Below are 12,869 nucleotides of genomic sequence, written 5' to 3'. Positions count from 1 at the left end.
CAATATAAATGTCAATATCAATAAAACAAATTACACATATTCACAACGTTTTCAGTGTTAATCAACATATCACCAAAAAACTAGAATATAAAAACGTTTTTGGTTCGTGATCTGGAAAATTACCCTCGATCATCACTATGACATGCAATTTCAAAATAATAGATCAGAACACTAGAAGGAAACCAATTCAACAAATTATATAACATTTAAGAACCACTAGACACATATTTTGATCATACGTACATCAATTATAGAACAAGTTGAATCATCAAGCAAACCAAAAGACTATGAATAACACTGAAACCTATAAATATGCACATTATCAAAAAATTATGAACTCTCTTAGACATTTCATCAAATATCTGTAAGGCGTTTAGTTTTCCAATTTCCTATAAAGATAATTATCAATCACAAAAATAGACCACAAATTAGATCCTAAACTTCTTTCTTCTGTTTGATCATTAGGTCAGTTAACAAATTTATGAACTTTGATTAACCAAAATCAATATTTAGTTGAAAAAATGGATTTTTTTTGACCTAAACATTCTAAAACATAGTACATACCAGTTACCTTTTATAAATCACGTTTTTCATTCAGAAAATCCATTGGATGATATCGATTAACTATATGAATCAGTATAATTTAAAAATAAACAAAAACAATATCGTTTTGTATTCGTGAATTGAAAGATGAATTTAAAGAAACCAAATATGTAAAAGACAAAGCATTATGTTCTTGATTCAACTCATTTATGTAATTGATCTAACAAAAATAGAATTAATTAAATGCAACTAACGTGTTCGTGTGAGTAATCTTAAATCTAGAATCGATCATGATTTTCGTCGTTTTTTATTGATGAATGAAGGAAAACGATGATCAGTGAACTCGCACATGTAACATCTCTTCTTAGATTGAATTACTTATTTCTTTATTATTTATATTTATATTCATTACAAAATTTACTTTAAAAAATATTTAATTTTACACTTTGATATTTTGTTTTTTTAGTCAACAGATGTACTATACGAGTTTCATACCTAATATATATATATATATATATATATATATATATATATATATATATATATATATATATACACACAAACACAATGTGTTTTTTCCTGCGCATGTTTGTGTGTGTATGTGATGTATTCCTTTTATAATCGTCCATGTCTAAGTATTACGAATATCAATTAAGCAATGTTTCTCTCATATATTGTTTATACTCTTACATAACATTATGTATTGTTCTTGTTTACTTTGATTCTTTATAATTATATCATTTGTATTGCACATTTACGAGTCTTAAACTAAGAGAGCTGGTCCGATCAATGATAAAAGAAAATAAGGCATACATAAACATGTTGGGAGTGGTGTCGACACCAAAGAATTAAGGAAATGAAGATTACAATGGTTCGGACCTATCCAAACGGAGGCAACTGACAGTTACAATTAGAAGAGTGGGAAACGTCATAATTTATGGTGCAAAGAGAAGATGATGACCGGAAAAGAATTGTTTGAATAGTGTGAGGTAATACATGATGGGTTGTATGAGAGGGTAGGTTTTAAATTAAGCTAGTGGGGTAGTATGAGTCATTGCTCCACTTGTGTGTGTGCTTTTGTTACAATATTTTCATATATACTTTTGTCCTTTTTATTTCAATTTTATTACAAGCATCTGATTTAATGTTTACTCCCCTACTCACCACCACCCTCACCCTCCTTATTTCACCATTGTGAGTCACATTTCATGTCGGAAATCTTCTAATGAAGCACCCCCTACAATTGGATGGAGTATGACTTTCTACAAATAACCTTCATATACATATAATTCTAAAATTGAGAATACGCCTTAAGACCTTTGGATCTCTGAACTAAAGATTCCGAATTCTTGCCTGTAAAGCACATGGAACCTAAAGCCTTTTCCACAGCTGAAAATCCAGAAGTAAATGCACTTTTTTGCTGCATTATGTACAAGTCAATACATCATCTTTACTTTATACGGCTTTGTGAGAATAGTACCTACAAAATTATCAATAACCTGCAATGCATTGGAGTAATTTATGGAAAAAAGCTAAGGTAAAAGACAACAGACTTACTTAAAATCTCCAATAAACAATTTTGAATTTTAATAAAAACAGTGAAGGCACAGGTATGTAACAAATGTTTATTGATAACCCTACTTACACAACTCCTCATATTTAAAGCATAAATAACAGAGCATAATCTCAAGTTCAAACTCTCACTATAAAAACAACACTCTCAAACAACAGTATCCCAACAGATAACAAAAAAAAAACAACTCTATGAACTATTACAAGAAAAACGAACCTTAACTTTAAAATATCTACAACTATTTTTCTTTTTCTTTTTTTAATAAATTAAGTATAAGTAAGGCCATACCTGTCAACCATAAAGGCAATAACTTAACAACTTTACTTTAGCTAAAAAGTATTCATGTCACAAATGCTTCTCTCTTTTTTCCTTATTATTCTGCTCTTTTGACAGTAAAAGTCACAAAACCTGTCATCAAATTTATGATCTTTTTTGCCTTTTTGGTCCATTAGCATTTTCTGTTGTTGATTTTCCCTTCTCCCCTCTGAATACCAGATCTTCAACACTAATCATATACAGATTTTCGGGTCCTGGTGTACTAAAATCAGCTGGGTTTTTGTTAATTGTACAAATCTCAATCCCAATTGGCTCAATTCTATCTCTTAAAGCCACACCTTCACTTCGATCTTCACTCACATGACATGGAACAGGAAAAACATAAGATTCCTGTGGTCTGAAAACAGAAGCTGAAGACATACCTCTTGATTGACTGGAAGTCAACTTAACATTTTGACCAGTTTGAAACCCACAAGGAAATGAAGATGACTGGAGATACCTCGGTTTTGGGAACTGAACATTGGGTATTGGTATTGTTTTTCCATTGATCATGTTTGAGCTGCTGCAGTGAGTGTAACAAGGAGAAAGAGGTTTTGGAAGCTTTCTTTCATCTGTATTATTCACCTGATGATTTGACTTTCCTGCATCCATTAGACTAAGTAATTGCATCGCAGGGATCGTTTCATTTGGATATGAAGAATCTAACGAATGTATCTTTTTCGGATGATGTTGTTTGGATGATGTCGGATTTAATGATTGGAAACTGTTTTGTTCTTCAATAACATTTGGAGCCACAACATTCAGATCCAAATCCATGATGCCCTTTTCATTATCTTTCTCTGAGCATTTTGTATATCCAAAGGTAAGACTTGGCTTAATCAACTGGTAAGAGACGAGGGGTGGAGTTTTCTTTTTCTTCTTTGGTATTGGTATACAATTGTAACGTGAGTTATTGTGTCTCCAATTTCCATCAAACTCATTGAAATCAAAAAGTTGTTGATTGAAGAATCCAGAAGCTTGATTTCTCATGGTGGTGGGACCCATATTGGGTTTCTCACTCGTTGAAGGGTGGAGATTGTCTTGATGTGATGATGATGATGATGATGATGATGATGTCATACGTTTGTGAATGTTGATATTATGTAAACCTGATACATTTGGTATGAAAGTGTTGTTGCTACTACTACTTCTAGCTTCACATAAGTTTCTCTCGTATTGATTTTTTGCCATGAGTTCAACAACTTCAGTTTCATCTGATCTCCCCAACATCACCATTGGTCCTTTTCTTTGACGATTATAAGGCCTCATTACATCTGGGTATCCTTTAACTCCATTGTTCCTCTTGTGTGGATCAGAAAAATCCTATAAACAACATAAACTTAAAGCAAACATATTATATCATTAAAGCATTTAAATTACAAAAAAATACTGATTAGTTGCCATACCAATTTCTGATGTCCAGACCAACTCCCGTATGTATAGGGCTGCTGTACTTGTTTAGTAGCATGTCCCTTGCTGACATCATGAACTGATCCTTTTTTTGATTTTGAATCATATGGAATCCAATTATGAATTCTTGATTTCAAATCCCCAAAGAACAAATTATCTTTTCTATGATTATCATTGGTGAGAGGACGATTGATGAGTGTTTGTGGGTCATGATTTAGAGAAAGATTAAGTCCTAATTCCGCTTCTGACTTGCCATCTTTTGGTCTAGAACAATCATCTACATTTGCTCTCCTTGAATATAATTCCTCTCCAAAAGATTTACTTTTGAGAGGATCTTTCGACATGTCTATAGAAAAATTCAACTTTTTCTCCGGATGTGCCTTGAGATCTTTTGGTCTAGAACAATCATCTACATTTCCTCTCCTTGAATATAATTCCTCTCCAAAAGATTTACTTTTGAGAGGATTTTTTGACATATTCATAGAAAAATTTAACTTTTTCTCCGGATGTGGTGGGGCCATGAAGTTTGAGTGGGGTCCGCTTCCTCTGTCTTTTGAGATATCACAAGTTGGTTTACAAGCACCAGTGGCAGTAGTAGTAACATGATTGTCTGTTTTAGTCATATCACTGAATATTGACCTCCATGCAGTTACTGGATCACTACTAACCTTATCAAAATTGGAGTTCTTCTGAGTCCTATTATCGTTTGGTGTACTTTCAGTGGCTTCTTGATCTTTAAAATGTTGATCAACAATGGTGGTTTTTGCAACTGCAACTGCAACTGCATTCCCTTTAGAGGTCTTTGTTTTTTTAAAAGCATTCACAGGAGTGGTTATATCAACAGGTATCTGATCTTGATCATGTGGCACTTTCCTTTTGATGAAGGAAGAAATTGGCAATGGATTACATGGTTCTGGATCCAATTCAGTATTAGAATTTTCCTTTTCTTTTTGCTGGATTTCATTATTTCCACACAGCAACTCCTTCAACAAACGCACTTTACGAGCCTTTCGTCTTGTATGTCCATTTGATTGATCATTTTGCTGACTGGATCGGATTGGAGTTCCAACAACACCAGTTATTGTCTCTATTACTACACTGTCTTGCTGTTGATACTCATCATCTCTCCTATCATTGCTCTCTTTCCTACATAATAAACCTGCACTTGCCTCTGAAGCAACATTGGTGTCACTAATTTTAACTGGTTCTTTAGGAACTGCATTATCAACAGGTATTTCTTGAGAAGGTTGACTTTTATCAACTCCAAAAGCAGGAAGGACATTTTCATCATCATCATCTTTCGTATTATCAACAGATTTAAGACCTGATGAATCAAGGAAAACTATTTATACACAGAAAAATGACATGTCAAATATTGATGTATTTACTAATATATAAAATGGAATCTACCTGAAGTGCCTTCACCAAAAGGGAGCACTGTTACTCCACAGTCTTGTTTAGGGAAAGACCTTGCACATGATCGGATCATACTTTGATCACACACAGAGACTACTGGAGTCTCATGTGAGGTTTTTGCATTTCCACAGTTATGCACACAACTTTGACAAAGCCAATATTTAAAATTTGGGACATCCATAGGAGGAAGTGCTTCAGCAAAAGGTAAGAAGTTGCTGCTACCTCTTTCACGCATCCCAGAAACATAACCTCTGAGAGAATATATATAATAAATAAAGTTTGTTAAATACTGGAGAATGAAGTATATAATGCAGTCCACTGTCAACCTGCTTCAGAATATATAATGCAGGATCAAACAGGAAGAGTTACCTTATAGAAAAATGGCTACATTTTTCAGCATCACCCTTCTCCTTGACAAAGCCAAGTTTGATACATAATGAATCAATCTTAATGGTGGAGCTGCAGGAGTTTAGTACAGAAGAAGCATTGTTCCCTTCGGCATCTACTGGGAAAATTCTCTTTTCATCATGGCTATTCATGTTTAAGATATCACTGTAACAAGAGAGCATCAAGTGTGATTAAACTCTCATGCATGTTGTAGCAAGTCCATGAAAGCTTTGGCTTGAAATTGATAACATGTAGAAATTTTTAGGTTTGCATGAAGGCTATGTGTGTTCATAGTAAGGTCATAATGAGCCTACAAATGATATAACATGCATGTACAATTTCCTTGACAATGACCAGCCTGTCATATCAGAAACAAGAAAGCCATGCATTGCAAAGTTAACTATAGTATAAAATCTAAACCATGGTTAATTAAATGCAAAGTAAAACTCGACTATTACAGCTAAAGTTAACCATGGCCACATATATCATAACAGAAGAAAATAAATTGGTAAAACTTATAAAACTTGATGAAACCAAATTAATATTTCAAACCAAATCTGTAATTCTAAGCTGCTAGCTATAAGCTTAGTTCAACCTACAAAACCCCAGAAACAACCACAGAATTTAACCTTAAAAGTTGCATTATCTATTTAGTCAAACGTTTTGACTAGAGACAGTGGACCACAGACAAATTGACTTGCACTCATAAAAATTAACTTTCATCAGACAGAGATTGTAAAAATTATTTAGAGAAAAAGCTCCTACATATGTTCAATTGTTCATAGTCTTTTCATGATAAGCAAGTGATATCCAGATGCATGCTACGACTTCACTGTGAGGTAGCACAGCATTGCACAAGAAACGATGATGCAGAAAGCCAGAAACAATGCCATAATTAAAGCTAAAGGAAAACAAAGTTACACAAACTCAATTTGCCCAGTCACATACATTAATAATAGAAAGCAAGGAACAGTAATTAGTGAGAAAAAGTTAAAATTCTTCCAGCACATCACATGTACAACACCTAGTAGACGAATCATGAAACCCTATGAGTGTGAAGGAAACCAAATGTTTTTAACTAACGCGCCCAACCTGTGTCTCTAAGCAGTAGGCGTACGAAGCTTTAATTTAATACAACTCCGAAAGGTAACATCAAAAAATAATATGTGCAAATATCCAAAAAGATGAACGAACCCTAGCAAGAAAGGAAATGGTAGACTAGAAAATTAACATAGAACTTGAAAGCGTAGATGGAGAAATAAATAGAGTAAACAAACACCGACACAAGAAAGAAAAAAGATTATCAAGTCAACCAATCAATTAGGGTTATCTCTTTCCCCGCCGCTCCCACTAAAAAAGGTAAATGAAAAGGATAAAGCTTTGTACAGTTCTCGAGAAAACCCAATTCAAATTCATGCGATTAACCCCAAATTTACGATAGAAATATGGTTTCACCCGCACAATTACATACATACAATGATTTCGGGTTTATACAATGGGTTGAATACGTAAGCTTCGGTGTCAGAAGTTCAATCAAGAAATAACATAAAATGAACTTTAAATTAAAACCCAGAAAGGATACGAACTCAATAGAACAAATCAGACATCAAAAGCAAATGAACAGAAATTACCAAGAAAATTTACTAGAGAGCGAGCTCAGATCACCAGCTATAAAATTTCCATTAAAAAAAACAAAAGCAAAAGCAAATCAAAATACCGACAAGCAAAAACCCAACAGATCTGAACTTGAAATCTTCAACAATAACACTTGAAACTACCATCACTAGATGAAGAATCAAGAAACGAATCCGAATACCAAAAATTCACTTACAGATTTAAAGCCGTTTGTGAGTAATTCGATGGCGAAACTCCCGAAAACCCTAGTCGTCACCACTTTAGGTTTCCGCGAAATAGAGAGAGAGAAACATAGAGTGAGAGAGAAGGCTGTCCTAGTGTGTGTTTCTGGAGAGAGAAACAGCAAGGCGTTTTATATACTATAGTCTATCATACACGTATACAGAGAAAAACACACAGTGAACGTGTAAAGTATGTGAAAAAGCAACCAATTATAAACTACCACGTCATCCAAATGGTGAGTGCTAGTTGTTTGTTAACGCAATTACTAAATCTCTAAACCCTAATTTTGCTCACGCGCCCCGTTCTCACGCGCAATGTTAGGTGACTGGTCAATTTTCTAGTCATTTGGTATTGTCGGATAAGTCCAAAAGATGCCACGCACTTAAAGCTATTCTTATTGGTGCGTGATTACACGCGCATACAATGCCGTATGTGATGGTTTGTTCTGCTAGAAGGGTTCAAAAGTTAAAATAAATTAATTGAGAAGGGCAAATGTGGTAATACAAGTACAACAATGGGAACAGTTAAAGAGGTAGGGACAATTACGTGAATTAGGGTTTTATTATTGGGATAATAACTTTTTTAACAGGTTTTTATAATGTATATTTAGTTAATTATAGGTGACGATAACGTATTTTAAACAATATAACTTATAAATAAATAAAAACAATTTTAATTATGCTAACTTATGATTATATTTTCGTTTACTTTTATGTAAATACTACTGTTACAAATGCTTCGCCATCAAATTATAATTCAAATGTGATAAGTAAAATGTAAAGACATTATTGATTCATGGAAATTTATATTAGAGTATGCTTTTTATTTTATTTAAATAAACAAATGTACTTAAGATTAAAGCCTTATTTTCGTGCATACCAAAAAGTACAAAAAAAATGAGTTTATTGTTTTAATTTAAAAATATACATATTCGATTATTTATTAAAATTTTATGATATAGACGAAAAATATATTGATTTACGATCCAGATTTTAAGTGTCTAGTATTAAAGCTATAACGAGATTCACACTATAAATGTTTACATGATACGCTTTGAAATATGTGTAAGCTTTGTTTGACAAAGCAGTTTAAATAAATATTTATGGATGTTAAAATAAATAATCTTTATGTGAATATACATTACCGAATTTTATGTAGCAACATAAACAACAAAAACAATATTGACCCTTTTTCATACAAATAAAATAAAGGTCGATAGAACATTAATACACCAGGAAATGGTCTATAGACCACTCTATAGAAGATATTTTCGACAAAATGAACAATCAAAATAGAAATACAAATAAATATAAGAAAGTAAAAGTTCTACAATTGCATCAACAAAGTTATCCATGCATACAAATACTAAAATACATCAAACCATAGTGTAATATAAACCGGTATATGTTTTGTTGAAGTTATCCATGCATACAAACTAGTAGAAAAATTCGGACTTCATCTTCGATCCGTTTTTTTTTTAAACATTTTTTCCAATTGAGGCATAGTATTTTGAAAAGTTTATTTTTACCTATAGTAGCAACGTTCTTACATTTAGTGGCACAACTAGGATTTTATAATAACGGAGGTTTTATCGTTATAAATTAAAATATTTTTGGTTCCGAATAATATAATTGAACCTTTAAAATTGATAAAGAAAAAAAAAACATTTAAATGTGAACTACATCAATCCTTACAATAATCAATCTTCAAAACCTTTCAAATGGTTATTATCACCGATTCTTATTAGTTAACCTACTAATATTAAAAAGAAAACTAGTTAGAACATAAATACATATTGTATTATGATATATTTCAAGAAAATACAAACTAAATAAATTTTATAAAAGTAGTACATTACTTGTTTTAGGTTGCGCTTGTTTTTATTTTATGAAATATAAATATCTATAATTTTATGGATGGAAAATATAAGCTACCAACTATTTCGCGGTTAATGGACAATTAAAATAGTTATTTATTATAACCAGATTGTAGTCAATAGGTGTAAGCAACCGATAATTAAATTAAATTAGTGTAGAGGCGATGTGATTTTAATTAATAATATGTTAGACCTCAATTTTAGTCGTAACTGTCATAGCCTCATTATTTTCTTATATAATAATTGAATTTTAAACACCATTTGGAAGGAGCTTAGCACTACTGATAGTCGATATGGGCTTTAAGTTACTTATGCGTTTAGTAATTATATATATATTATAACCAAAGTTATAAAAATATTAGGGGGGGGGGGGGGGGGGGGGATGCTAGCCTGTATTTGTCTTTGATCATGTTTACACAATGCTATACATACTTTATTTGATATCTATTGCTAGCATTGGTAATTAAATATATTTGTTTTTATTTGAGAAAAATAAGATCATGTAGTAGACTATCGGGGGGGGGGGGGGGGGGGGGGATCAAAAGCGGCAACTCTACAAACTAATGTAACAAAAACTTGAGCTCTCATATTTGGTAAATGTTAGGGACCAAAAGTGGAAAACTGTTGAACCCTTTGACCAAAAGTGGAAAACTGTTGAACCCTTTTTTTTGGCTAGTAGTAGAGAATATCGAAGTTTGGAGGACCAAAAGTATTAACTCCGCAAACTAATGTGGTAAAAAGTTGAAGACTGACCAAAACTGGCAAAATGGCAACATGTTGTAAGATAAATCGTATATGTTTCAATGAATAGACCGATATATATATATATATATATATATATATATATATATATATATATATATATATATATATATATATATATATATATATGAGTTGGATCAAATGAGAACACCAAAAAGGTTGAGAACGCGAGAACAAAGTATATTCATTTCTAATTCCATTTATTCATTTGTGGAGAAATGATAAATTTTTACATCTTTAATTTCAATTGAAGAGAAAAAGTATATGCATGTTGATTGCGCGTAAAAAATTATCATTTCTCCACAAATGAATACATGAAATCACAACTAAATATACTTGTTCTCGCGTTCTCAACCTTTTAGGTGTTCTCATTTAATCCTTTCCCTATATATATATATATATATATATATATATATATATATATATATATATATATATATATATATATATATATATATATATATATATATATATAATAAAAAAAACATTTTTTTACACTTCAAATATTTAAAATTCTTATACATATATATATATATATATATATATATATATATATATATATATATATAATTCTTTTCATTACATGTATTTAAAACATTTTTTTAATACATGTATTTAAAACTCTTATAACCTTTTAACAATCAACTTAATATATTTAATTTGTTAATTTAAATGTTATTAAATGTAAGATATTATTATACTAATTATAAATTTCCTAATTATCAATATTATATACCATATATATATATATATATATATATATATATATATATATATATATATATATATATATATATATATATATATATATATATATATATATATATATATAATCCTAAGGTACCTTTGTAAACAATACATTCATCATATTCGTTGATTAGTTTATTTATTGATTGTTTTATTTATTTATTTATTTATTAAATATTTATTGTTTATTTGATTGTTGGCATACGTGTTATCTCCTCATAAACTCATCGCTTCCCTGACTTGGTAAGCCAATACCATTACGATTTGTGTCATCCCTGTTGGATTAGGTGTCTAAGCTCATAACTATAATTGGTATGTACTTGATTTGATAGTAGCATGATCCTTTTGTGTTGTATTCATTCTAGCAACTTGACATGATGACTTTTGGAGAGAGAGGTTAAATTTATTATTTGGAATAATAAATTGATTTATTAATGTATCATGAAAATAATATATTAATTAAAAATCATGTTATTTAATTAGTAGCTAATCAGAAATTAATTTAGAATTAATTTTGGGATTAAAGGAACTGATTAAAGGAACATGGACTATTTTACAAATCATTGATAGTTGTGAAACTGAGCTATCGGACTCCTTAGATTGGAGTGGAAGAAAACTGTAAGGAGGCCCTATAGATTTCATCCAAGGCCTCTAGATGGGGAGTCCATGAACGGCTTAAGCCTTAAGCAAGAAATTAGGGTTTCCTCTAGAAAACCCTAGCAGCCCATAACTATATAAAGACCCCACCATCTATGATTTTCAGAAAATGCCTACTTTTGGAAAACCCTAGCCGAAATTTGGTGCAATTCCCTCCTCTCTCCTCTCATCATGTTGCTAGTGGTGTTTGTAAGCCATTGGAGGGGCAACATTTGAGACACTAAGCTTTCAAGAGTCAAGGATCTTCAAGGTGTTCTTGTTATTACTACATAACAAGTGAGTTAAAACTTCTAAACCCTAATTATATGTAAATTTCGATTTATATATGTTAAATTTAGGGTTTTTGCTTTGGTATTCAATTTGCATTTTCAACTAGTGAAAAATTTAGATCCAAAGCATTTAGGGTTGCATGAACACATAGGTTGTGGTTATGCTCAAAACTCATCAGTGATATCAGAGCCTATGATGTTTTTCAGTTGAATTTGATGCATATGTGAATTCTCCAAAGGATGAGGGAACAAATTCATCAATTTGTTCATTAGACTCGACGAGTTCCTATTGGGACTCGACGAGTTCACTGTCCTGAACTCGACGAGTTCACTTGTCAGATCCCTGATTTTTCGATTTTGATATCTTGATTTAATTAGGATAATTACATTAATTCATTTTTACTACTTAAAATTGAATTTTCTGAAAAGGTAAATGCACATCCTTATCAAAATAAATGATTTTGTCAAATTTTTAGATAATGAAAAAATTATTTTATTAATTTAATTATTTAAAATTTGATCAAGTATTTTTGAAAAGTTTCAAAAATACACCCTTTGGTTTTATAATTTAAAATTTAATTAAATAGTTTAATTTTGAAATCTTAAATTTAAGAACCCTAGTGTTTTAAAAGGTTTAAAGTACAACCTTGTTATTAATAATTTAATTAATTGTTTAATTAAAAGATAATTAATAAATCCATAAAGGGTTTAAATTTAATCAAATCAAAAGTTTAATTTATTAAAGTATTAAACCCCTAGTATTTTAATTGTTTAAGATACACTCTTATATTATTATAGAATTTAAAGTTTGATATATATATATATATATATATATATATATATATATATATATATATATATATATATATATATATATAAGAAAATTTAGTCTTACTGTTAGTAGGTCTCATTCACGAAGCTGATCTATAAATGAGTGTTTAAGGAAGCCGCTTGTAAAATGATCGTCATTGGTGTAACAACCCGTTATTTCAAATCAATGTAAATCACACATGTCCAAATAAAAGGTTACACTACCACCATGTACAAGTGAAGTATC

At 30.8% G+C, this 12,869-nt stretch overlaps 1 protein-coding gene across 3 annotated transcripts; it reads right to left on the bottom strand.

The window, feature by feature from the left end:
- Positions 1–1,518: 1,518 nt before the first annotated feature.
- LOC145102886 (uncharacterized) lies at positions 1,519–7,614 on the bottom strand. 3 transcript variants are annotated; one of them, XR_013706291.1, is made up of 6 exons: positions 7,476–7,614; positions 5,627–5,809; positions 5,252–5,508; positions 3,838–5,165; positions 2,405–3,754; positions 1,519–2,042 (listed from the first exon to the last, which is right to left on the bottom strand). XR_013706291.1 is itself a non-coding variant. In XM_079040388.1 (5 exons), the coding sequence occupies exons 2-5, from the start codon at positions 5,794–5,796 to the stop codon at positions 2,537–2,539; spliced, it is 2,973 nt and encodes a 990-aa protein (XP_078896514.1). In that variant the 5' UTR covers positions 5,797–5,809; positions 7,476–7,614; the 3' UTR covers positions 2,157–2,536. The 3 variants fall into 3 exon arrangements, 1 of the variants encoding a protein (XP_078896514.1); XR_013706292.1 differs by having other exon boundaries at positions 1,519–2,023; XM_079040388.1 differs by lacking the exon at positions 1,519–2,042 and having other exon boundaries at positions 2,157–3,754.
- Between the last annotated feature and the right edge of the window lie 5,255 nt (positions 7,615–12,869).

This window comes from Lactuca serriola, chromosome 4, assembly GCF_051521515.1.
Source record: "Lactuca serriola cultivar US96UC23 chromosome 4, Lser_US96UC23_V15, whole genome shotgun sequence".
Classification (NCBI taxonomy): domain Eukaryota; kingdom Viridiplantae; phylum Streptophyta; class Magnoliopsida; order Asterales; family Asteraceae; genus Lactuca; species Lactuca serriola.
Note: the sequence above shows the minus strand (reverse complement) of the source record. Positions and strands in the feature narration are given on the sequence as shown.